This window comes from Labrus bergylta, chromosome 12 (assembly GCF_963930695.1).
Source record: "Labrus bergylta chromosome 12, fLabBer1.1, whole genome shotgun sequence".
Lineage (NCBI taxonomy): Eukaryota > Metazoa > Chordata > Actinopteri > Labriformes > Labridae > Labrus > Labrus bergylta.
The window spans coordinates 25,054,102-25,081,280 of NC_089206.1; the positions used below are offsets into that span (position 1 = coordinate 25,054,102).

General features: G+C 43.1%; 1 protein-coding gene across 2 annotated transcripts; it reads right to left on the reverse strand.

Moving 5' to 3' along the window:
- Positions 1-1,780: 1,780 nt before the first annotated feature.
- epha2b (eph receptor A2 b) lies at positions 1,781-27,179 on the reverse strand. Of its 2 annotated transcripts, none has more exons than XM_020635346.3 (17): positions 26,999-27,179; positions 26,304-26,383; positions 24,093-24,741; positions 11,877-12,032; positions 11,265-11,624; positions 10,946-11,076; positions 10,314-10,485; positions 10,112-10,211; positions 9,346-9,401; positions 9,127-9,252; positions 8,241-8,426; positions 8,065-8,126; positions 7,419-7,628; positions 7,139-7,288; positions 6,857-7,050; positions 5,414-5,569; positions 1,781-3,990 (listed from the first exon to the last, which is right to left on the reverse strand). In XM_020635346.3, the coding sequence occupies exons 1-17, from the start codon at positions 27,081-27,083 to the stop codon at positions 3,882-3,884; spliced, it is 2,982 nt and encodes a 993-aa protein (XP_020491002.1). In that variant the 5' UTR covers positions 27,084-27,179; the 3' UTR covers positions 1,781-3,881. The 2 variants fall into 2 exon arrangements, with proteins under 2 accessions (XP_020491002.1, XP_020491001.1); XM_020635345.3 differs by having other exon boundaries at positions 8,229-8,426.

Here is a 27,179-nt window from a genome sequence, read left to right on the forward strand (position 1 = left end):
CAATTACCAATATAGGTAACTTTACAGGTACGAGCCAATGGTAGCTTATAATAAGCAAACCTGGCAACCTTGAACAGAAGGAAGAATCAAGGTATCTACCTTTACAGCACAATTTACGCTTCCCCATTGACTTCATATATATACAAGTGATCCACGCAGGGACATGGAGAGGATTTTAGAGGAGCCCTATTTCACAAAAAGGGCATTTTGAAATTAAAATAGATCATTAAATATAGCCTACACCTGGAATAACACATGTTGTAACACATTAAAGGAACATTGAAATGTTTAACCATTTACCACAGAAACGTTTTAATAGTGTAGTTCGAGTGTGACACAACAGAAGAGTTCATGGGAGAAGAAAATCGAATGTCACGCAGAGGTATCATTTCTCAGAGCGAGAGTAATCAAAGAGCAGATGACAGTGTGCTCTCTGTTTGAGAAATACAAACATCAGAGCCCACTGACATGTTTCATGTTTACATTTCTCTCATGGTTTGATTCTGGCTGATCTGATTAGAGAATAAAAATCTAATAAAATGTTCTCTGTTGATGCTGACTGAGAAAGTATGATGTATGTAGTGTGTGTGTGTGTGTGTGTGTGTAAATCAGAGGTCCTCACTCACATGGGTGTAAGTGAAAGTGTTTTCATGTTGGACATCAGTTGTTCTTTTAAAAATTAAAAACACACATTTTAAGTATTGGTCATGAAAATCAAAACATTGATGCTCACTTGGCTGGTATGGCTTGATAGTCATCTGTTGGGATGATGGGAAACCATTGACTGTTTCTTTTGTAGTTGTCTTAGGGTACGCGCAAGCACCAAACTCTGGTGTTAAAAAATAAAGCCAATGCTGAAGTGCAAAAACCTGCAGTTCCTCAAGTGTCCACTTGAGGCTAGCTGCATCGCCCTGAAAGTCACATACACACCCATTCAACAATTTCTGTTTTTACGACAGACATAATGATGTTTACAGCCTGGTTAAAAAAAAAAATGATCTGAAGAGCTCATGTCTTTATCAGCACACTATGTACAGGGGTAGAATCTGTCTTTTACTCGTCTGTTTTTATTTTATGAAGAATATGAGTTATTCATAACAAGATGCGTAGCTGACCTGACTGATAGGCGGACACAGAGTAGCTGTTTTCCAGGAGGCTTCTTGCCTCAGCTCCAGATTTTTGCCTGGTGTAAAGTTGAAAGAAAGTTTGTTTGAGACAGCTGTTCCAATATGGCGACCGCTGTTGATGGGCTTTAAGAGCCCCCCACAAGTCCCAATGGGTGACTTCTATGTTTATTTCCAGTCTACGGTTAAGATACTTGAAAAGCAGAATAGAGAGCCTTGTGTGGCTTAGAAGGCCACGGTTTGTATAAAAGGAATTTGCATTTGTGTGATTAAATTGCACTTATATTACAGTTAGAGATTTGAAAAGTTAAATAGAGGCCCTCACTTGGTGTGTCTATTGAGTCCTCTGTTGGTATTGCATGTGTGTGTGTGTTTCTGTGAATGTTTATGGCTGAACTTTAGTTTCCGCCTGCAGGTAATGAAACATACAATCATGCTTATTACAGGTTCCCCCTCTGGAGTTAAACCATCCAGCAGCATCATAAGGAGATCCAGGTGGAAGTCTAAACATCCTGGAGCTTTTTAAATAAATAAAGCATTCCTCTGCCCTGTTTGACGTCAATGACGTAGCAGTCTTTATAAATTCAATAAAAGACATTATTGCTCCACACATGCAACAGAGGCAATCTCAGAAATGAAACAATCAGATCAGAAAATTTGATATTTTTTTTCTTTATTGAGAATGAGAGAACAACCTTCAATTAAAATCCCAGCTCAGTGTTTATCAGCATAAATAAATAAAAGGTAAAAAATAAATAGGCTATTAAATACAGTATAAAACAACAGGCAATAAGGAAGGAGTCGGCTCTTTGTTGAAGGAGCTCTCACAATGTTTGGAAAGGCAGCAAAAGTAGAAGAATGATGGTAAGTTATAGAAAAATAATCAGTTTGGTTTTATGGTACAAAGTGAAATCACACAAAAAGAAGGCATTGCAACCAGTCAACCAGAGTAATAATGAAAAGAAATCCCTTTTACAAAGATGGATCTATGGACTAAAGAAGAATTGTAGATACATTTGAAAATACAGTAAAAATTCAAGTAAAAGAAGGTGTACATCAGTAACACAAAAAAAATTGCAGTCATCAGTTAAGAGCATTGGAGAAACCGTCCACTATACACTTCCCACTACACTTCTTTAAAAACAGGCTGAAGGGAACTCTCTCTAATGCTCCTCAAACAGGTACTTAAAAATGCCGTTGAATGTCTGGAACGAGTCGAGCTCTAAATTGTCAAAGCGTATAGTTTCATCCCATCCATGTGTTGCTCAAACCCACAGAAATTATAATGGATATTTGTATAACTTTTACCAAACGTAATGAGATATTTAAATCGCAAACCCAACTATTATTAAGTATGAAATCATCTTAACCACAACTCATCATTAAAACCTTTTTTTTGTTTGTTCTTGCAGGGCCGTTTGAACGTCGACAAACTTTACCCTCCTCAGTACGGCAGACCTAAGCGGACATACATCTAAACACTTGATTTAACTTCTTGTTTTCCCGTGATAACGAGTACAGTTATTTTCTCAAGATCGTGGCTTCTTTATGTTGTTATCTCCAAATAACTACAACGATTATTTTGTGATAATGAGACCCTTTTTTAAGATCTCAAAAAAACAACAATGACATTTTCAACTTTTCACATGAAAACCAGCGTTGTTATCCTAAGAATATGAAAAGTCCGGATCTTGAGAAAACAAACAAAATGCAGCCGTTATCATGGAAAAAACGAATTCATCAAATATCGGATGCACGTCCTCTTAGAGAAGTTATTCTTTCTAATTGAAACTGATATCATTCACACATTTTCTCAGTTTAAACATCTTGTTCAGGATTTTGTGTGTGATTTTAAGATGCAATCCAGAGACAAACAAAGACAACAAGATTCTTGATCCAAGTGCTACATTATAAAAAAGAATCACAATGGGTTTTTTTTTTTTTTAAGAATTGCCCAACACACACAAAAAAAACAACAAACAAAAGAAGTGAATCTGTACAAACTGAGTACCGAATATATATGCTCTCTTTTCTCATAAGAATCATTTTTACATGATTATAGCTTAATATCTGCGCGGACCCAGCAGAAGGCCAGAAGCATCACCCAGCCCACCTGTGTTTATACACCTTGGCAAACACAGTCTCTTTAACTTTGGGCCAGCTCAAGCTAATCCCAGCCCTCCAAATTCTCCATCCTCATTGTTCCAACAGGAAGAGGGACCAAAGTGCCAATTAAAGAGAGACGCTGTGACATCAGCAGCAACCACAGCCTGAGCCGGGGCGGGGACTCCTCTGCCTCTATATTATCATGCTGGCTGTGCCTCTCTTGCTCGTTGGATACTGAATGCGACAAAGCTCTGGGTGCAATGTTGTAAAGTTGAAGCCGTTCCCAGAACTGGCTGGATTGTTGATTTTTATAAAGCAGGAATGCGAAATAAAGGGAAAAAAAAAAACGCATGAGCAGTGAATCATATCTGTACAGACGAGATGGGTAATAATAATATCTAAATATACAGAGTCTACTTGATTCTTCTATTGTTGTATATTTTTCTTCTTTTTTTTCCCTGTGTGAATAAGATGAAGAAATCAAAAATGTACAGATGGTTATTATGATTCAGTCTGCCCCAGGATGGCTTAGTTCTGTTGGTCCTGCTGATCCAAAGCCGCCCCGGCAGTACCGCTCCAGCTCTGCTTCGAGTCCAAAGGGCCCCCTGCTTCAGTGCAGTATAAGTTCATTCATCCCATTTATTTTGCGGATCAAACTGCAAACACGCTCAGAGTGCTGGTCTGGTCCTTCAAACCCAAGATGCTGTAGGCGATTCTTTTCAAATGGCCGGGCAGTCTCACCCCAATGTTTTTTATATCCCTGTCAGAGAGAGAGAGAGAGAGAGAGACATGAAGAAATATGAGAGAGCTGCAAGTAAGTTTACACTTTGGCCTCAATCCAACACCTTTATACACATCCTTCCTGTCCCTCAAGCTTTCTACTAATCTGTCACTCATCAAACATGACAAAGTGCCAGCTGACTCCGCACTTGCCAAGCTTGATCGTTTAACCAGTACTTTGGTTGTTCTCCAAGTTATTAATCATCCAGAGGTTTATTTTCCTCAACGTCTTTCTAATTAAAGGATGATACAGAGAGTTCTTCTTCACCAGCCATAATGCAGCCCTGCAACACAGCAGCCAGAATTCTTAATTACAGCTTTAATTACTTAACGAGGATTCTCCCCGTTGACCATGAATCACTCGTCTGGCGAGCAGAGGGTGTGTCGTAAATAACTGCCGTTCTTTTTTTTCTTTACTAAGAGTGCTTCCAGATGCCCTGAGATGGAAACATGGGGCGATGAAATCACACCATTCTGTATGACAAATACTTCAAAAGGGTTGTCTGCCTGAGACTGTACCAATCCTCCCAAATCATGAGACAAGCTGAGATACCGCCGGGGGGAACGGGGTGTCTTTTGGCTGGTCATGCGGTTAGAAAAAGTTCTGGCTCTCGTTAATGCCCCAAAATGACCCTATATTGTGAGCTTCACAGAGCCTTTTTTTCCCCCCTAAAAGGTTCAGTCCATTTCAGCAAATTACCCCCTTCTCACACATGTGAGAAGATCCAATTGCCTTAAACTACCTTTGTGATGAGTTCAGGGGCTACATTGTCAGCGCACCTCTTCAATCTTTCTAGAAGAACAGACATGCCGACGACGGGGCTTCAAATGTCGTCAATCTATTTCAGCTCCTTAATCTCCTTTAGTTGCTCCTGCTCCACAGGAAATTCTCTCCTCTTCCTTCCCTCCTTTAATGTTAAAGAAAGCCACAGCGGGCCTTTGCCCTTAACAGGCATAACTGGTGGTTTTTGTCGGGGCTCCAGCAGAAGTGCAGCTCAGAGCAGCTGGTGTGTACGTGCACGGAGGGATAAGAGACAGAAAGGAGAAGGGGAAGAAGAATAAGGACTGCAGCGACCACAAGCCACCACCACCAGTCTACCACAAATGAGCCCACTCCTTCTCCTTCCCTCCATTACTTTTTCCATCTCTAAACATTTCTCAAGTTGTAACTGAGGTCGAAGATTATATTGTGCGCAAACTATTCTGCCGACAACATTTTTCAGTAAAACAGTCGTAAATTACAAGTGCTGATGTATTCTGGGGCAGACGATGTGCATGATGGATTACTCGTTGGGACTTTTTTTAAATTCATGGCATAATTTGATGAGTAAAAATCCTCTCCCTGCCAAACGCCTTCTTGAAAACTGTTTTGAATTCAACTGCAGTAAGAAATGCCCACTTACTCGTTCTTCATCTGTAAGACCTGGTCCATGGTGACAACCCCTGCACAGGTGAAGTTCTCGCTGTACTGACTCATCTTGATGGACTCCAGCCACTCAGACACCGACCTGAAGGGGGACCCGTCTGAGCCACTGGTGCTTGGCAGGCGGATGGATACGCTGTAAGTAAAGAAAAGTAGATCCAAATGATAAAATTCTGCAGGCTTTCCCACAACAAAGGCGGAAGACTGAGGTCTGTAATTACTGAACAGGAAACCAGTCGGTGATAAAAACCAGTTGGAGCAGTCGGGGCGAAAGCCGATCAAGATACGAGCATGACAGTCTTTTGTCCTTTCTCATCGTTTCTGGCTTTAATGCTTCCTCACAAAAGGAAAAATATGCATTCAGGCACACACTCACATACAACAGAGCTTTCGTATTCCTCTGCCAAGAGTGCACACACATTTCTTTCATTAGCCTGGCAGGCAAGGTGTCAGTGTGTCCTTTAAATGGTTTAAGTAGAACATCTTAAAGCTATTCCCTTTCTTCCCCCAAACAACCCTCCACACCCGGCCTCTTTATAACTTCATTAAAAGGGGAGCTGGTGCCAGAGCTGGTTTTTAAGTGTTCTGAAGCATGTCCCAGTCAAGACTCAAGACTGTTGAGATCGGCAAACGTCGAGTCTCTAATCGTTCAAGACAAGTTTGAGGGAAGGAGATGTTGATGTTTGCACATGGCTTAGAACAAGTCATCTCAGGCCTAATATTTGAAAATGTGCAAGACACACAAGCCATTCCTTTTGCAGAAAAGCATACCACTTTTTTGTTAAGGGCTCTTGGCTCAAGATTTAGAATCTCTTATTATGCAGAACAACTATTAAACATCACTGATGTGTCACAGGGGTATCTTACAAGGTGAGATTCTAAAATCTCACCTAAATGAAGTATCTTAGAGAGGACCATGTGGATTTAAGTGCTTATAATCAAGGGTCCCTGCTAAATAAAGGTACATTTAAACAACTAGTATAGAAAACTGTAAGGGTGCAACAGGAGTTAGACCAAAATGACTCTTCACTGCGTTCACACTGCAAGCCTTGATGCTGAATTTTTGCTCAGACCTGATTTTTTTTGTTTGGCTGTTAACATTGATTTTAAATGTGGCCTGTATCAGACTGATGTGGGAATCCACATATGAAAGTGACCCAAATCTGAAATTGAAAGATCAGATACCGTTTGACTTTTGCTGTTCACACTGTCATGAAAATAATCAGATATGAGTCACATAGGATCAAAAGAAAATCAGATGCCGGTCATTTTTGGCTGCAGTGTGAGCGCAGCCTCATTTGCCAAATTTTTGGTTTGGGGGTTGATTCCAAAGAAATATTTGCTTATAATGGCAACAACTGAAGAGTCAGCCCTGGAAAAATATGCATTTGTAGCCCTTATCTGTTATGCAAATAAATCGTACCGTGGGTCAAAGTCTGCGATGGTCTTCAGGGATTCTGGACTCCTTAGTAACTTGTCCAGCAGGCTGACGATGTCTCCAAAGCGAGGCCTCTTGGAGCGATCCTGGAGCCAGCACTGCAGCATCAGCTGATAAACGGCTGAGGGGCAGTCCATCGGCGCCGGCAGCCTAAAGGCCTCGTTGATAGCCTTCATCACCTGCAACGGCATTACCAGGTGAATAATTAGATCTTCTCTTACTATCAAGAATAACTTAAATGCAATTGATGTAAACACTGCGAAGTACCTCATGGTTACTCATGTCCCAGTACGGCCTTTCACCAAAGGCCATGACCTCCCACATGACGATGCCAAAACTCCACACATCACTCGCTGAGGTGAACTTCCTGTATGCTATAGCCTCTGGAGCAGTCCAGCGAATGGGGATCTTCCCTCCCTGATAAAGATAAAAAAGCTTAATGTTAGAAACAGAACAATAAAAGCAGGACTTGTCGTAAAATAAAACCAACAACATGGCTGTTCCTCGACATCTCGTTCCATTTTGACATTTTTGAACAGATACTCACACTTGTGGTGTAGGTCCCCTCAGGATCGTCCTCCAGCACCCTGGACAGGCCGAAGTCAGACACTTTGCACTCCAGGGTGTTGTTGACGAGGATGTTGCGGGCAGCGAGGTCACGGTGGACGTAGCTCATGTCGGAGAGGTATTTCATACCTGCAGCGATGCCACGCAGCATGCCCACCAACTGGAAGGAGCCGAACTCCCCATCATGGTCCTGGTGGAAGAAAAATAACAACCATTGATCTTCTCATTCTTATATATAACTATCTTTTTTTTTTCCATTGATTATTATCATTATATTTTTTTTGCATTATCTCAAAGTGTTTAAATATTTTACATTTTTCTTCAATTTATAATTCTCTTTTATTATTTTGAGTTTTAATATTTTATTCTACATCTTCTATTTCCTCGATTGGTCAGTTCATGTCATTTATTTTGTGAATGGATTGTGGGTTTGGGTTTATTTGTTTTTTATTAATTTTGTTTTTGACCTCTGCTGTATAACTTTGTTGAATTATGAAAAGTGCAATTTGAATAAAGTCTGATTAATTGATTTGATGATGAATAGCCAATAAATCCATGTTGATAAATACTATATGTTAGATCAGATTCAACAGGAAGAGGAAAGACTGTGTATTTTGCAGACTTACCCTGAGGTACCTGTCCAGTGCACCATTCTCCATGTACTCAGTCACGATCATTGCATGTTTGACTGCACATACAAAAAAAAAAACAAGTTACTTTAATTGCCATGACTGGGCCAGAATATGCATTAAGCAAAGTAAGCAAAGTAAAAAGAGGCCACAGAACTCACAGAAGTCCTTACATTTGGTCACCACCCCCTCCAGACGAATGATGTTCTGGTGGGAGAACTGACCCATGATGGAGGCCTCACTCAGAAAGTCCTGCCTCTGTTTCTCTGTGTACCCCGGCTTCAGCGTCTTGATAGCCACTGCCACCTCTTTCCTTGACGGAGCCTTCAGAATACCTCTGTACACCTCACCAAACTCCCCTGAAGGGAAAAGAATTCAGATCAATGAGACATTCAAAGAGATAGCACATAAATATGTGTTTGATAGAGCTCTCAGGTTTCTAGCTGCAGGGGATTCCTCTGCTTAAGTGTTAGACGAAGGACGTCTCTGCGGCTGTTTTGCCTGAGGCTCACTCACAGAGGTGTGTTCAGGCTGGGTGTTGAGGGAGAGTCTATTTTGTTTAATTAGTGGATGGCCTGTGGTGTGGTAGCATGGGAATCAGCTGTCACATGAGGAGAGAAGGGTAGGGGAGGGGGGTGCACGGTCGTGGGAACTGAGTAGGGGGTGTATGTAGAAAATAGACGGTCAGTTCAAGGGGTAAAGGTGGTCGCACTTGAATAAACCTTTACTGAAAGATCTGGCAAGGTACTGAGAAGGAGCTTTGATATCCTTATAAAAAAACGTCTTCCGCGACACTTTCTCTTTGTGATTGGTTCGTCCTAGAGCCAAAAAAACATGAATCACACAGCCGAGAGTTGCAAAACAAGAAAAATGTCTCGACTTGTTGTGTGAGAACTCAGCCAGATGGATTTAAATCAGACTAAAGTAACCACTGTCAGTCAGCCTTTTGAGGTGGAGAAAACGCACAAAATAAACAGCGAATTTGGGGATTGGAAAAATCTGTCAACATCTCCCGAGTTAAGCCCCTCAGCAGATTGTTTCTGCGGGGTTGTCACTCACCAGCTCCAATGACTTTCTGTTTGGTTATGTGGCTGGGGTGGATTTCAGTGGCAAACTTCATGACAGCTGTGTTGGGGTCCTCGTAGGTGTGCGGATCCACGTAGGTCTTGAGAGGCTTCAATTGCTCTGGGAGAGAAAAAGGGAAGGAACATTTAATTCAACACATTGAAATAGATAGAAAACAGAGGAATAAAGAGATGAAAGAGGTTTTCTTTCTACCTGAGCTGGAGAAGTAGGTGTCCTCTGGTCCTTGCCTGGTGTGAGAGTTTCTTTTCCTGTAGAAAAAGATACAACACATCTGCAAATTAATATCCCATTTTCATTGAACAAATGCACCTTTATCTTTAAATCATTTGCCTGCACTAATATCAATAGCACATAGCAACCTTTGTAGCCATTTTTCAAGATGTTCTGGGGCTTAAAAAGGATCCCAACACTGGTGCAATCAGCCTTTCAAACACAAGCAGGCTTTTTAGAAAAAAGGCTAACCATAGATGATGTTTGCTGAGCCGATTTTAAAGACTGAAAGGGAGACAAGCAGGCAGGAGGGAGGTGGACAGACCGGCTACAGTCTGCCTCAGTGCAGGCACAGGTCACCTCTACAAAGTGCCTGCAGCCTGCTACAGAAAGAAACGAAGCCCCTCTTATCACCAACAATGTACCACCCCGGACCAATTTCCTTTGAAAGGCTCCAACACTTACTAGAAAATAACCACTGAGCAATGACAAGGCTCATTCAACGCAAATTCTTCCCCAGTGAGTGCTGGGACACAGATCCAGATAAAGCGAAAGAGAAAGTTGGCTAAAGGAAGAGAGAAAGAGAGAGGTGAGGAAAGACTGAATGCAAAGGCCATTTGGAGGCCCCACAAAGGAAAGGCAGAAGAATGAGAGAGGAAGCCGGTGAAGCAGGGTCCATTCTGACTGATCAACAGAACCAACCTGACAGACAAACAGGGAGAGCAGCGGAGGGGGAGCGGATACTCACCGTCTGCGGAGGAATAGGACCACAACCACAATGAACAACATGGCTGCTCCTCCGATTGCTGCACTGAAGATAACTGCTGTGTTGTTCTGAGTGAGGCGCTCTGGGGAACGTAAAGAAAATACAATACAGTCACATATCAAAAAAAGTGCATTCATACAAAAAAAAGCTTGTGATGCTCTTGTGATGTGGTTCTTCTCTGTACCTTGAAGCAAGGTCTCAAACTGTTCCTCCATGCTGGAGCCTCCCGGGCTGCCGTCGCTGCCGAGGGCCTGCACCCTGAACAGGTAGGCTGTGCCTGGAGACAGATCATTGATCTTCACCGAATTCTTCTCGAGTATGAGCACAGTGTAGGTCGTCACATCCAGGTTGTCATCCTGGGAGACACAAGAAGGAAAACCAGGGGGAAAAGTTCAGTATCGGAGAGAAGTTGTTCTGTTAAATATATGAAACGTTACAATCTCAGTCAGTGGGAATAATTTATTGATTTATCCTGGCAAGTTTTCTGTCCTGCATTCTGTGCTCTTTCCATCATGGTCAGACCTGTGAATATTTATGATAACGCTTACAGTGATAGTCAGTTTATGAGCTCCCTATCAAACACTCTCACATCGCTTCAGTCTTTGTGCAACTTTTATGCTTTTTGGGTAATAGCTTTAACATTTCTCTCCCTGGATACTTTGAAATTTAGCTCCGTCTTACTTTTTTCCACCGCAAACCCCAGTTTTAAAATTTAACATCATGGAGTAGATCATTTAACGTGTAAACGCAGAAAATTAACCGACTTGAATTGTATTATTTCTACACAGAGAAGGAGAAGGAACAAAAGTGACTGACCTTCTTGCGGTAGGTTAGTTCATAGCGGATGGGTCGCAGTTGGACCCTTGGTCGAGGGGAAACGTCCCAGGAAAGGGACAAGCTGTTGGAGGTCTTCTCAACCAGTCGCATCGTTGTAATCTTTGGGGGATCTAAGGAGAGATGATAGAGAGAAAAAATAAATAAAGTGGAGGTTGAAAACTCACTAAACAAGGCCGCACTTTTGTAATGTGCTGCAGCACGACTGGACATGCAGAGCTGTCCCTGCCTCAAAGATAGCATCTGTCATTACTGTAGCCCAGATAGCATCACTACTTCTCCTCATTTAGGCAGCACTCACCTGTGTAGTGGAGAGATGTTGTCAGGGCGCTGGTGGATGGTGGTTTATTAGCACGAGGCATCGCCTGACTGGCGAACACTGACACGCCGCTATGAGCCTCCACAGTGAACGTGTAGTTGAGGTGAGCGTCCAACTCGCTCACTGAAACCTTGGTGTCAGTCAGGCCTGAGCTGGCCGGCTCGTAGCGGATTTTCTCTCCACAGGGCTGACAAACAGTGCCCTCACAGCGCTGGCATTCAATGCTGTAGGTGATGTCACTGCGTCCTCCGGTGTCTTCAGGCGGGCTCCAGGACAGGAGGAGGTTCCCTGGGGAGAGCTGGGTGGTGGTGGCAATGAGGTCTTGTGGGGCAGAGGGGAAGCCTGATGGACACAGGTTGGGAAAGGATGTAAGTTTAAAACAGGAAAGAAGCGATCAAGGGGAACAAATCATGGGGCATTCCTTTCTGAGCCAATGGGAACCCTTCAAAGTCTAAAAAAAATTGAATTTGAAGGATGTCCAGAAATTCAGGAATAGGATCATTTATATAAATCAAATAAAATGTTTGCAGAGAAATGTGTTTCGTGCTTGCTCATTGATCTGGTGCAAGGGTCTTATTCGAGATCAAGGGTTACCTGAGCAAGGTCCTGTAGGGGGGTCTGTTGGGGCCCGGTAGAAGCCATCCATGCAGGGGCATGACGAGGCCCCTGAGTCAAGCCTCTGGGTGTTTGCAGGACATGGCTCACACTTGTCAGTGGCCGCTTCGGCTTTGAAGAAGCCAGGCTTACATTCTGCAGAGACAAAGAAAATATTTACATGAGCAGGTGAACAAGGACAATAGTGGCCACAGGCAACATGTTGCACAACACACAGCCAGTTTCTCCAGATCATTGGAGCCTGTTTGAAACATCAGTAATGCGCTGAACTTTTAACTTAAGTGCAACCCAGCAAGGCTGAGCTGACACGTTACTATGTCAAGGTTAAAGGTCTAAGTGGATGAGTTACAGAGACACAGCTCTTCCTAGTATTGACTCTACCTTTTAAAACTTTTCCCATAGAAGCTAAGACACTGCTCACATGAGCCCAACCCTGAAAGAACGCAGACTCCTTGCCTCATTGGCACTCCTACTTCTTACTGTTTCAAGCACCAACCCCCCTCTGATTCTGTTTTCATGCAGTGTCTCTCTCAGCAAACACAACCAGTCGCCCCACATTCCACGACACTAAGTCAGTCAGAACTAAAGACAACAAAAATCAGAAAAGGGCCAGGACATACGGAGTGAAGCAGCTCTCAATTGCACAAAAATCATTTTGCACCTAATGGTCTATTATGTTACGTCTTTCAGGGACCAACATGCAGGCCTTTGTAACTGTATCACCTAGATACGATGACACATGATTTCACAGGTCCAGTCCAGGATAAAGAAATGCAGGTAGAAGATCCAGCTGTGCGTAGCGGTGGTGAAACATGAACTTAATGCGGTGTGAAATTTTGGAAAGAGCGCGCCACAAAGGAGAGTGAAAATGAGACGGCCCCCCTTTAACTCTGCAAGAGCATTCCAACGGCTGCTGCTCCATGTCCTCACACCATCACACATTCATCCAACCACACACACACACACATTCAAGTTAATGCATGAACTGCACGCATGCACCCACATCCATTTGTATGCACAAAACACACATACATGTATGCAAAGCACACCCGTGGACACATGGGTAATTCTGACATCAGAAGAGGGATTATGTCCGCTGCCTGTCACCTGTTCATGTCCTTCTGCCAAGTCAATTCAGAAACACAGATACACTCACTCATATATAAACACACACACACATTTGCTTCCGCCCAAGTTGCCTGGAGTGTTTACATAGCTCATGTCATAAGATGTTGACAATGCAAATGAGAGCCAACATGCAGGCCAAGGAAGATAGAAGACAAACATGCAAAAGAGAAAAGACGGGAATGAACTGAAACCAAAGAAGAGAATGGTTTGAGAATGATCAGATAAGGTAGACACAGGGATTGGTTGCCAGTTCAAATGAAGGCAGAGCAATAAAAGTTAAAGGCAAACACACATCTTCTATGTCAGATTCCAACAGAGGTTAGTTGAATAAGAGCCAAGGACAGAGACGATATCAGATTCACTCAGTGATACTGTCTTGGTCTTTCATTGCGGTTCATTTGAGATGAAGTCCATTTGGAAGCAGCAAAAAAACTCACGCAAGACGGAAAGCACAAGGTTCCACTTCCATTTAAGTCATATCAGAGGGATTTACTCGATCGACCATGACTTTCTCTTCAAATCTATTCAGCTTCTTCTATAATTGCGGTTCATTGTTGTTGCCGTATAGAGCGGCTGTGAAGAGGTGTGTTTTAACTGAAGAGCATGACAACAATGGAAGAAAGAAACCCAATCAGCATGAGAAGAATTAGTTTGTTTCTGAAATAGGCTTGCATGTTACTCAATCTTCATTTCAAGAAAGCATCTCTTCTCTCCCTGCCCAGCTGTTCCCCTCACAACCACTGGTACTCATTAACGTGAACGAGGCAGAGGTTAGGGCGAGGCAGAAGAGAGGAGCTGTGGAGGAACAGAAGGTTCGAGAAAGAAAGAGAGAGAGGAATACTGTATCCTGCTGAGGCCTGAAGAAAAGAGGGGAGAAAGAAAAGAGACAGGCCAGGGCGAGCGCCTCCATTGAGAAGGGGCAACAGCTGCTGCCTGCAAACCCCAATTCATACCCCTACCTCTCCTCCTCGTAATCCCTGAATTCCATCCTCCCCTCCTTTCTCTCCTCCCAGTCTTCACTTAAAAAGGCGCCCAGCTAACCCATTAACATTGCTATTCACCACTGACCAACAGGCACAGAGAATGCCATGCCATTCAAGTGCTGAAAGAGAAAACATACACACACACACACACACACACACACACACACACACAGACACACACACACACACACACACAAGCATTGCAGATGGGAATAGCCGAAATGCCACATGGCAACTGAATAGAGGCGGACTAGCCTCTTTTTGGCGCTACAGTGCAGGCTGCAATGCATCGTGGTCAGGACTGTGGAGATGATGGCCTTACACTGTGAGCCGCCTCTATAATCAAGATGCATTCCAGTGCACACCACCCAACAGGAGCCCTGTAGCAGAGTGCCTTTATTGCAGCTCCACTTTCAGCCCAAATCCTCTGTAATAAAGGTGACTGCGTTTGTGTATTAACGAGTCAAAGTGACAGTGAAATGACTAGATGACTCTGTGCTGAGGTATTCAACGAGAGGATTCCTCGACAAAGGAGCAAAGTCCGGTGAAAGGAAATCTCTCGGTTCCACTGGGGAGGTGGAGCGCGGCTGCGGATTGTTGCTGGACACAACAGGAAACAGGAAGTGCGAGGCTGATGCAGCCTTCCTTCCTTCAGCAGCCAATCAAAGCATGGAAACACAGCGGAGCGCGACCAAAGGACGAACCAGTGCTGAGACAACCAGAGTCCTGAGACGGAATAATAACTGTAGAGGAAGCCAAAATGTGTCGACCTGACATGAACGTGGGTCCTAAATGCAAGGTGGGGCTCCTCGCTCTTTTGAGGTGAAACATGACGAACTTAAAACATCCATTTTTCCCTCAGAGTAAGGAACTGTTTGTCATTTGAGAGGCCCTGTGTGCCTTGAGTGGCTCTGTGTTTGTTTATTGAGACTGAGTGCAGAGGCCTGTTATATTCTGGGAGTCCGAGTGGCTCTGGAGTGGGAGCCCCCCCAAGGACCCCCCCCCCCTCTGGGTTTGTCAGCAGAAGTTAAGATGGATGAGATGGCGACAGTGATGAATGCATGGTCGGATAGATGGATGAATGGGGTAACATGGTGGCTTGACAACACAAATCGCCCTCAGGACTGAAGTCAGTAAGTGGTAGGGGGGCCCCCACAATCGAGTCCGGCACTGGGCTTTTAAAAAGGCAGAAAGGTCATGTCTGCCTGGGGGTAGATGTGAGTTAAACTGTGCATGGCTTACAAGGAGTCAGTGGCCAAGTAAAACAAACATATGCTCGCAGTGAGGAGGAGGAGGAGGAGGAGGGGGGAGGAAGAGTTGACCGTGGAAGTTAAAGTCAGAAGTACGGCCTGGAACACGAGACATCTTGAAAAAATAAATCCTTTAGAAATAAATACAATGTCTAAATCTTTATCAGCTACCCAAACAAATCAGGATTCTAGTTAGTCCTGTCATTGGTCGTACCCTTGTCTACCTCACCTTGTCCTCCCCAACCCCTTATTTTCATTCCCCGAGTCAGTCAGAACCCTAATGGCAATATGTCATGTCATTTTGTTTGTATGGAGGGTGACAACATGTCATTAGCATTTTTGGGGGGAGTTGAGTTGTGGTGGAACAATGGGGCTCTCTGATGGGGGAGGTGAACCGGTAACATGAGCCAGAGGTCACTGAGGTAGAGGACTGGAAGGGGGGGGCAGGGGGGCAGGGGGGCAGTAAAGGTGTAGGGGCTGTTAGAAGTGTGTGCATGTGTGTGAAGGGGGACATTAGTCAAAAGGATTAGCTGGCCAATGGAGCAGCTGTAAGGGCATTACATCTGTTTTACAATTGCACTCAGGCTTTCATCTGGGGTTGTTAACAAACACAATAAATTCCCTGATCCCCTTTCTCCCCTCACTCCCTCTGTCCGCTCAGGCTCAACGATACAGGGAGTGATACAGAGGTTGAAAAAAAAAGGAGTCAAAGAGGCTAAAAAACTCATTTAACATGGTCTAAAATAAACCTCTTCTACTCATGCACTGCACTCGGAAAAGTTCTGGACATTATCCACATGGGCTGCATGTGTGAACGCAAACGGCCACAGTTTTCACCCTGACTTTTTGCCAACTGTTCTTGCAAATCTCATTGTTACATTTCTGCCTTGTTTGCTTGTAGGAGAGTTTCGCTTTTACTATTTACTGCTCACCTGTTTGTCTTGTGGAAACGTCCTAAGGCTGTAGAAAAAGAAACCATAAGTAAAGAACCGCCCCTCCCCCACAAAACCAAATATTTTAGTATTTTGAGATGTGAGAGTGCGATACAGATTATCCTCCACTATGAGATGAGGTAAAGAAGATGTTTTAAACCATCCTGGCTGCCATGAAGGTCACAGCTTTCAGACGCCTCAGTTGGTCAGTCATTTAGTTGTTTGACTGCATGTAACTGGTTGAACCCAGACAGCCAGGTGGCAAACACAACACCATTCACTACACAACTGTGAGGCCGACTTGTCACACACTGCATGCCGACAGCCGTCTGCTTCCTGGACAGGGGAAGAGGCAAAAATGGGACCAAATGCAGCCATAAACAAAAAGACTTATCAGGCAGGACAACAAAATGGAAAGTGGCTGAGCGAGGTCGCTCGGCATGGAGTGACAATGGAAAGCCCTGAGCCAACCGGTCGGGGAGTCAACCAGGGATTAGGTGACCTCCGGTTTCCGCTGCGGACTCGTCATGCTAGCCGTGAAGGGTGGGTGGGTGCTGTGTGGTGATGGGAGAAGGGGGGGGGGGGGGCTTGACTGACTGACAGGGGGGAAGTAAAGTGCTGACCTCACACACCAGAAGTACAATACAATGTGCCTCACATTTCTCTGGACTCCCCCAACACAACACACACATATACTCACAGCCTCGAGGCTCTGGAATGTCACAAAGAGGAAAAATGTCCCAACTTCCTGACCACAACCAAAACACACTCAAAACAGCCAAGAAATGCTGAGGCTCGGTTATTTAACTAATTGCAGAGATTGAGATACTACATTTGCAGACTGCATTCAAACACAGTTCCAAAGTGGATTTAAACAGGTTACATGTGCTTCAAATTTGACAGAAACGACACCAAATGGAGCTCTACTCAATAGCTTTTCTTTGTCGACATATCTTCTTTTTCTTTCGATTTAAAGGGCCCATATTATTCTTTTTCTGGTTTTATATGCCCTTTAGTGTGTTTTCCAAGTGTCCTGTGCATGTTTAGGCACATCTATGTGCAAAAAATTCAAAGTCCAAAAAGGGCATAATATGGGCTCTTTAAGTTCAAAGTTAAGCTTTTCATTACACAAACTCCATGCTTCAACACCGGCAGCAGCTTATTAAACAAAATCTGAAGTTCCAGATATTTTACAATTTTAAATTTGTGTTGGGATAACAGCTGAAAGAGGCATGAATATTGGACCACCAATCATCCAATAAAGAGCAAAATAAATCTTAAATGAATGCATATTTTGCTCAATGTCCGCTGGGCCTGAAAAGTAGCTAACATTGTCTGGCCATAAGAACATTACTACATGTCAGTCATATACAAGATAAATGAATAAATCAACTAAAGCAGCCTAAACTACGTTCATGATACAATATACAGTCACAGCATAATACAATTATTAGAGTCAGCACAGATTAGACTTAAAGAAAACCCTATCTGATCTAAAAACTCATACTGAGTGTGTTCCAGATATTCTAACACCTCAGAGGATGCAGCATCACACTGATCACACTCTTAAACCACAAGAATACAATTTGCTCTAATCCACATTTAATAGTTGTAGGGCCACCAGATCTCCTCTTTGCTACATTTCCTGTCATCTTGCTCGCAGTAATTACCAGTGTACTGTTCTCTGCACATGTTGCCCAACAAGACGGTGCATGACACCACTTGAAAGTTTCTCCAGAGTCCCCCCATTATCTAACCAACTCCCTTAAATCCAGCCCCGCGAGGCAGACGATACCTTGGCACGACATCTAAGGGAACCATAAATTCAAAGTAATCAGGGCGGCTTTTGAGTTAAAGAGAGGATATATCCAGACTGTGCAGCTACATGAGCAGCGTTTTTCCGATACGTTTAAGTGACTTACAGCTTCTCCTTTTTTTCTGGAGACGAGCTACAGGGATCAACATTGGAGGATGTTAGGTAGAGCAGATAATGTCAGTGTAAGGATTATCCTGCAGGAGTGAGGCGATTTCATCACGTGAAATCCAGCGTAAGCCAACTAAATCAGAACACTGTCAAACTGAGGTGTGGTGCTGTGTTCACATCTCTCAGTATATTAAACGTCAGCTGGGCTGAAATTGCACAAGACTGGTTTTAAAAAGTTTACAAAGCAGAATGCTGTGCGTACAAACTAATTGACGGACTGAAGCCTTGTCATATTCAACATGTAGCTTACTGCAGAATGTATCTCCAAATCCAAATCCTAACTTCCAATATAAAGACAAAAAATAAACTCACCGCTAAAGTTTACATTTCACCTTTACTAAATGTTTATTCGCCTTAACTACTATGCGAACCAGGCCATTTGTTTTTCTCTGTCTGTCCACTTTAACTCTCCATCTGGCAGCATTGTTCAAATTTAGCCTCTATTTATCTTCACGAGTCAGTCTTGGACAAATGTATTTACCATCGAGAGAGAGGAGAACGCAGCACAGTCTAAATACTCCCATCAGGGCCGTGTGAAACGGGATGTTTAAACTCTACTGGTGTCATATTCATGACCTGCACAGCAGCCAGAGAAAACAGTATCAATGTGACTTCATGCACAACAAGAAAACAACGCACGAAGGAAAAACTGCTTGTTTGTCCGTTTGTTGTACTTGGAAAGCTTGCACAGCGGGGTACATTTCTTGAGGTGATTGCGTAAAGAATGATGTTTAGAATAATGTGTTGGGATTAGAAACTATCAAATAAATAAAAGATGAGAGGCAGAAAACTGGGGATAAAATAGAAAGAGTCTTCAGGGACAGGCGGGATGAGGGGGAGAGAGAGAGAGAGAGAGAGAGAGAGAGAGGAGGGCAAAAGAGACGACACAAAGGCGAAAAAAAGTATGCACAACCTGTAGTTACTTCACTTAAAAAGCACAAACACACCCAAGTCAATTACTACCTATACAAATGACTCGCCGCAGCATACAGTCATGCAGCTACAACTTAGTCACCGACTGTTACATCAGCTGAGGATGAGGACGGAGACACGGACACAGAGGGAAGGAGGGGAGAGAGAAAAGAGTTTACTGGAACTTCTTTTAGCGAGAGGAAAAATATCTTTACTGGAACTTCTGAGTGGACAGTCGTTCCATCAAGACACAAAAAGTGCCTTCAGTGCTTCGTATATATGCCACATTGTGTCTCCCTTTTCAAACACAGGCCTGTGCAAACCATGATTTGGGATTAAGCCGTATTTGTTGAAGAATTAGAGCGGCTGGTGAGGTGTGGACCTGGACCGTTGAACACAAACCCAAGGACCAGCCAGGGCAGCCCCTGGTCCTTTGTGGGCTGACACATGGTATGCCGTTCTATTGTGCCGGGGAGGATTATGGGTAAGGAAGGGCGTGATTGGGAACGGAGTAAAAACTGTGTCAGTGTCAACAGTGAGTCACAAGTGGAAACCCACAGTGTTGTTGTCCTTGCAAAGCCAATTGCTTAGCTGCACAAAAGTTGAGATTTTTTTTCCAGAATTTAAAAATAAGAATGTTTATTTTCTCGCTGGAGAGATTAAAGGCGCACAATCCTGGAAGAAAGCAGACGCTGAGTGAAATAATTTATAGAACACACACTGAGAGCTGCCTCCACCTTGTTTTTCGATTATTGTTATTTACTGAATCTGTTTTTACACAACCAATGTGAAGTCATGGAAAATGATTTCAATACCTAAGTGCTGTGCATAAGTTTAATTTAAAAGGGGATTGTACTTTATATGTTATGTTGCTTTGCAATCAAACATAGCAACCTGCTAACTGTATTAATTTGTAAAAATATTGTCTTTAATATGAAACCAATATTGATAGAAAAGCTACTCTACCTAAACTAACTAGAAAATGCTGATTTTATATTCATTGAGAGAAATACAGTAATGTGATATAATTTATGTTGTTAAAACTTGTTCAGGATTATGAACAAGATGTCTTTAGATACTTTGATTTACTGATGAACTTCTGTTTTTCACAAGGTTATATTCTGAATGCACAACTTTAACAAGTATTAGCTGTTTTCACATGAGCACTCCTGAAAATTCAAAGTACATTTCATGCAGGCTGCCCCGGAATTCTTCCTGAGTTGTTCCTGAGCTGCATGTTCACACATGCACCTCACAGCAGGAGACGTTCAGGGGGCGTTGTCCCTGCACTACCTGCAAGGAGAACGCACTAGTCCTGCACTGGTCGCCGTAAATGAATGTCATCATCCTCGTCCCACTTGCTCACTTGTGGTGAAATTTCCTGAATAACTTCAAGCAGAAAATTTGCCAGGGGGCTTGCAGGACACATTCTGGGTAAAGTCAGGGCAAAAAATGAAACCTTTAAAATGTTCAGAACCTTTTCAGGTGTTTTGTGCATGTGTGAAAACACTGTTTGACATTCTGCTTGAACAATTTGAATATTTTTCCTACTAGGACATATTTATTTTATTGGTGCATTTCTATCCATATCAAAAGAGTTTAAGTTCTGAATTAGCTGTAGAGCAGTGGAAAATATACACAGCTTGCATATATTATAAACAAGAAAGTAATTAATGTGACAGATTTCCTCAGGCCTTCTTCATGTGCTGACTGCAGTAATAAACATAAACTTTATGAGCAGCTTGAACTCTGCTTAAACTGGTTCCAGAGCATTTTGCATTTGAGGTTGATGTATTTTGAGAGCTAAGATAATTCTCTTTTATTGTAGTCTGTGTTGCTTCCATGAAAAACAAAAGCCCGTTCTGCTCCTCGCCACAGCTGACTGATATGATTTACAACCGCTTCATAAAAGCTTTTACATTTGCCGCACTGTGGTAGGTGGCTGCAGGCTCAGGAAGTGATGCGTTTTATCTTTAGCGTTTGTTTGTGAAAAAGATGGACTCTCATGTTAAAATGAGCGATGACGGTCACGGGGAGAAAATGCACCATACGCCGCCTACATTAACCTCAGCTCGGGAGTTTAAACAGAAAAAGCTCCTGGAAATAAAGTCTGACGTATGAATGGTCTCTGAGACTGATGAGGAGACACTGACAAAAACCAGATCGTCGCAGATTTCTACTTTAACAGGTCTCACTGGGCAGAGGAGTCATAAAACTGAGTGAACACATCAGTGAACATGGAAACTCTCAACCTAAGTAAGAAAAAACACCGCAGTTGAAGTCTTGTGGTTTTCTCCATGGACAGACACGCAGTTCAGGAAAAGAAGTGGGGAGAATGATTAACTGTGTGTCTGCATGAGATTCCTCTTTAAGCCCGTCCAACCATTCATCTTGGCCCTGCACTGCTGCGACCCTGTGATTCATTTCCACCTTCATCAACAACTGCCCTCATGCGTCTCCCGACCTCTCATTTGACTTCATCTCAGTGGTTTTTCTGGCTGCTTTGTTTAGTCATTTTTATGTGAGGGCCTGACCCGGAGCTGCTCTTCCCCCCTCGGGGAATTCCTCAGGTCTGGAGTAATGTAGGGAGGCTCCTCCTCAGCAAACTGATCAGGAATGTACCAACCAAGAGGGAAGAGGAGGTGAAGGTGGAGATGGAGGTGGGCTCCTCCAGCCTCACCGGGGGGAAACACAGTGCTTCATTGTTCTCTTACCTTTACATTCCATTCCTCACCTCTTTCTGTTTTAAAATCACACCCCTCCGCTAAACACAACCCTCTCTCTCACTTTTGTATGACTCCTCTTTCATTCCTCCCGCCTAATCATCTTACCTGGCAGCTGTAAAATGATGTACTGACAGAAAACGTCAGCGCTTTTATCGCTTCGTTACCAATGGGAGGAAAAACTAAGTGGGAAAGCAATCTATTATAGAGAATGCTTCATGTGGATTTACAACTCTACTCCAAGTTCTGTTTAAAGGTGTGATGAAAGTCTCCGGAAATATGGCTTAACATGGAAAAATACATGTATGACATCAAGCTGACATCTGCATGTGACTGAATGTTGAGTTGCAAAATGTTTTGCTAGACATGCAATTAGCATTTAGCATACATTTTCTTCGTTAGCTCAGATGTTATGAATGCAATGCTTTGTGGTGGCTTCATAGCCTGTGTCTACCTGCCGAAAGTAATCAACACAGTCATCCTCAATTTGCTCGAAAATGCATATGATGCCAATGCTGGGTGTAAACAGCCAAATATCTTCCGTATGATTGGACGATTGGATTGCGGACTTAATTAGGTGATAAAAAAAACGAGCGAAACCTAGCAGAAACTCGTGACGTTTTCTAATGTGCGTTCAGTGCATGTGTGAAAACAGGGAATAAACTTCACCACACGAGAATTCACCTCGAGTGGATGGGAGAGGTCCCACCCACTCGAGGTGAATTCTCCTGATTATATCCTGCTGCTGCTCACATCAGCTCACTAGAACTGAATGCTGAAAGAGTACTATAGGGGCCTGGCAGGAGAAACTCCGGATGAAATCTGAGTGAAACATTCGGCTGTTAGCGTTCACACAAGCAGCTCACCCAGAAACCGTCAGTAGTTTTTTACAAGTGTGAAAAAGGCTTTGAACGACAATACTTTGAATTTCAACTGGACACAACAGCCTCTTCATCACACAGTTATAAGGCTATTGTGGATTTGGGTTTCAAGTGGCTTTAAAGGTATAAATACCAACTGTGTGTCCAAAAGAGAGTTTTAGAAAAAGCAGTCAATGTGGAGTTCTTGAGTCTAATGGGAGTCTGAGATGTTTTGTCATGGAGCAGATTTCAACAGGCCCTTACATGTTGGCTTGTGTTGTGTGTTCACACACACAGCTGGGGCGACACGGTACACCCCCAAAGCCGAGGATCAGGTAGTTCAGAAACACAGGGGTAAGAGGGAGAGATGGATGCACAGACAGACAGGGGAACATGTATCCAGCATGCCCACGCTCAACAGGAGGGCCTCTTTTTTCTCTGATGCTTGAGATGAACAAAGTCAACGAGCTCCCCCCCCCTCCCCGCCTCCAGCACCCCAGCAGCCTTGAAGATGCTAATCCATCACAGTACAGTAGTAGCCCTCTAGCTTCTTTGATCACTTGCAGTCTCTGTGACAGCCCTTCCCACAACAATAGAAACTCTCTTTACTGAACTTAAAACAAAACTTCTTTGCAGCTACAAAGTCAAAGGCCTGAGTTATAGTTGGATATCAGAGCCAGATCAAGATAAGAAAGCAGATGAGGGTTCAGGAAATCACCTGATGCAACAGGCTGAAAGTCATAAACTAAAGCGATACTTTATGTGAAATGTTATCAAAGGTGTTTAGGAGGGATGTCAACATGTACATTCATTCACTCAACAATCTAAATATTAACTTATTTAAATAAGTTATAGCCAGTCATGAGTGTGATTAAAACGCAAAACACTGAAATGATGAAGTGTAAATAAAGTGGTTTAAAGCATTTTACAAATATAGACTAAAGACTGTTCACACTTCCCATCTTTAACCTTTTCAAACACAAAGGTTGTATCATTTTAAAACACTAAGTTGATGTTCAAAGTCCATTCAAACGTCTCTACAAAACTACACAATGTTGAATCACGGCTGAAACTCAACAGCACATTTCCTAATTTTATAGGTTTCGCTCCAAGGTCAGGGATGATGCCGGGACTTGTACAAGAAGGTCTCAGCATTCCTTCCATTGCAGAGGAGTCATTTTAGCCAAGGGGAGAATTCCTCTGAACAATGATAATAACACCCATTATAACTATCTGCAGTCTGCCATATGGACTTGTTTTACAACCTAAGGTAATTGAAACAGAGGTAAATGGTGAGTAATGCCAAATGGTCCGTTTAAAATCAGACACTCATGGGAACTGAGTTTACACTCAAACAAAGCAGAAAAATCCAGGGAGCAGAAAGACCTTTAGAAATACCAAAGATTCAACAGCATGGCCTTACCTTGACACGTGTCTTTGACATCTTCATAGCCTGGTTTGCACTGGCACTGACCAACTGGTACCACCCATTCTCCATCCACGGTGCAGTAGATGCGGGGCAAGTCCTCAATGACGGCGTTCTCCACGCACACCCCGCTAACTTCCCTCAGCGCCTGGTTCTCTCCTCCTGCCACAGTCTCAGGGAACGATGCAAGGCTCTTCACTGTGGCTGGGCAAGTTTTGTAGTAGACCCTCAGAGAGAGAAGAGCCACGCAGGCTCCAATGTCTTGAAAAGCCAAGTAAAAACCTTTTCTTGACAGGTTTTCCACCACTCGTGTCTCAGTGTTAATGCGTAGCTCATTCTTGCTGGTGATCTCATCAGGTGCGATGGTGGCCACCTTCTTGAACTGGCCTTTGCGAAAGGTGGTGCCCACATCCGCATCCGACTCAGACGTGAAAAGGTTGAAGGTTTCCTTGCAGGTCAGCGAGGTTGCATCGAAAGAGTTGCAGTCACGGACGATGAACTGGAGTTCAACAAAAACCCGTGAAGCCGCTGGACGTCGCTGGATGAAGGTGGTACGGAGCCAGTTGTCCTGCTCACGTTCTGCGACATTGCAGACAGAGTAGGTGTAGAACTGAGAGCCATTCAGGGTCCTCTGGACGACCTCCCACTGAAACAAAACCACACAAACCAACAGGGTTAGAGGTACTAGCATGGACCCCTGGGGAGCCCCGGGGCATACCGGGCTGAACCAAGGCAATAAGGGGGAGCAAAAACAAAAGGGCCCCGGCTCTTCATATGAGGGTTAAACCCATGTAATCAGAACCTGGCAACAAAAACACTGTGTGTGTATGTGTGTGTGTGTAGGGGAAGCCATGGCTCTACATACTGCTAATTACTTCCCCTTAATATTTTAACCATCCTTCAAAGCTTTTACTCATTTCTACAACATGAAGAACTCCAATCCCTGAGCCAGAGAAACATTACAGGAATCCTCAAGGACTTTGTATGTGGAGGAATTTCTAACTTTTCACAGATACAAAATTATTTCAAATGCAGTCTTTCACGGACTGTTGCTTCTCCTGTCATCTCTCCCAACCATTTATTTTAGCTTGAATACTAAATGTGGCCACAAATATTTTTCAAAAAAAATGGACAGCGTGTTTTAACACTAGCTCTTGAGAACCAACCGGCCCCCACAGGGGCAGAGCCTGTGGTTTGTTCTCTGCATGTAGCCACTGTGCTATTAATTAAAGGAATGTGCTTTGTTGGCTAAGTGTGTGGCTCTGTGTGTAAACTTGATGTCTAACAGCAGAAACGACACCTCTATTAAACAGCTGGTGAACATTTTTTTCAAGTGGCCTTTAAAACTTAGAATAATTATTATTATTCTGATGGTAGTTTCATGAGAAAGTGGGCACAATAAAAACCATGTTTCCATAGAAAAAGAAACTACACCTGATGCTTATTAGAGGAAAAAAAGTGAAAATAGTGTGTTAATTTAAGAAGTGAAACTTGGAAAATGTTGGGTGAGCTACTGTGAACAGCATGCCTGCACATGCCTTTGAGTCATCAGCACATGAAATGTGGCTATTTACAGAGAATTTGCATGAGCACTCCTGGTGAATTACTTTGAAACCTCTTTGTAGAAGAAGGCACATATTCCTCCTGTAGGCTGGAAAAGGGAAATTGCAGCATTTGGCTGCAATAATGAAACTCTCTTCTGGACACATCTCTTAAAGTGGATATTTAATTCTGCCTTAAGGAAAAAGGTAGCTCTGAGTGATTGGCTCTGTCTGAAACCCCTCCCCCTCTAAAAAGAGGTACCACATGCTGCAAACTTCACTAAAAGTTAATTGCTCTCTAACATACAATTCTGGAGCTGAAGCCTTGAAACCGCAAAAAGCCACAAGTATTCCCAGTTGAGAGCTAGGAGCTATTCTGTCTGCCTACGCTTTGGTGTAGCTCAGACATGCTCTGCAGGCAACTCCTAATATGACTCCTTTTCAGATCCATAATGGAGCAACCATTAGGCTTTACTGCCAGATTTGATAGAAACCTGACATATACAAATACAGAGGAGCTAACCACACAAGTCGAATGGTCAAATATTTCTTTGCACAGGAGGCTCTAAGTTCAGCAAGAGCCCCTTCCTGTGCATTCTCCGCATGAAGATTTATCCTTAAGGCAAATTCCAAGCAGCAACGTGGGAGCTGGAGGAACGATACTCACCCCAGGCTTGTCTCCCTGGTCTAAGGGCCATGTCAACCAGCCCAGTTCACCTCCTGTTGCCTTCATATCCAAAAGCACCTCTGTGAAGACATGAGAGCAGTGTAAATATACCAGAATACACTAAACTCGCCAGGAAAGTTTCATTTAGACTATAACAGAAATCCTCTGATATTCTTCAGAAAAATAGAAATAAATGTATTTTCAAAATAAAGTGAGTTTTACCCCAAAGCTGAAAAGTTTTGATTCCAAACTACAAACATCATACAATTAAAATAATGGTGGTTTAAAACTCTAGTTCCTTGAGTTAGATAAAACATATGGGTATGTTGTCCATTACATGCACAATTATGAAGGCGTGAGTAATCTGTGTTAGAGAAAAAAAAAGTCTTTTTAAATATCAGAGATAAATTGCTCTCCAGAATTCACCTGCTGGAGTTATAAAGTTTAAATCATGGGCGCACATGCAGAGGAAAAACTTTTGACTCAATTGATTGTCAATAAAGCACATATAACTGTAACAACTACAAAAATATTTACAATATTAAAATCCAACTTTAGGCTGTCACAGACTTAAGAAAGTGTGTTTCCTGGTTTAAAGATTCTTAAAGGAGGCTCCCCGCATGGCATGCGTGCTTCACCTCAACTTTAGCAGAATCAAGGAAACTTTTTGGAAATAAATTAACAATTGCACTCACCTTCTTTAGTCTGCAGTGTAATAAGAATACCATTAATAAGAACATATGAAAACAATAAAGGTCTAACTCCTGTGAAGATATCCATTTTGCAAACTTTTCCTTTCTCTCTCTTTCTCTCTCTCTCTCTCTCTCTCTCCCTCTCTGTGCTCCTGAGCTCTGCCGGGACCCTGCTCTGCTCTGA

Coding starts and splice junctions, on each gene's coding strand:
- epha2b (XM_020635345.3), bottom strand. CDS start 27,083: ATGGATATCTTCACAGGAGTTAGACCTTTATTGTTTTCATATGTTCTT. Junction 12,033..24,092: donor TGTCAAAGACACGTGTCAAG/GTAAGGCCATGC, acceptor TTGTCTCTGCAG/AATGTAAGCCTGGCTTCTTC. Junction 5,570..6,856: donor ATCGCAGACTTTGACCCACG/GTACGATTTATT, acceptor CTTTACTTACAG/CGTATCCATCCGCCTGCCAA.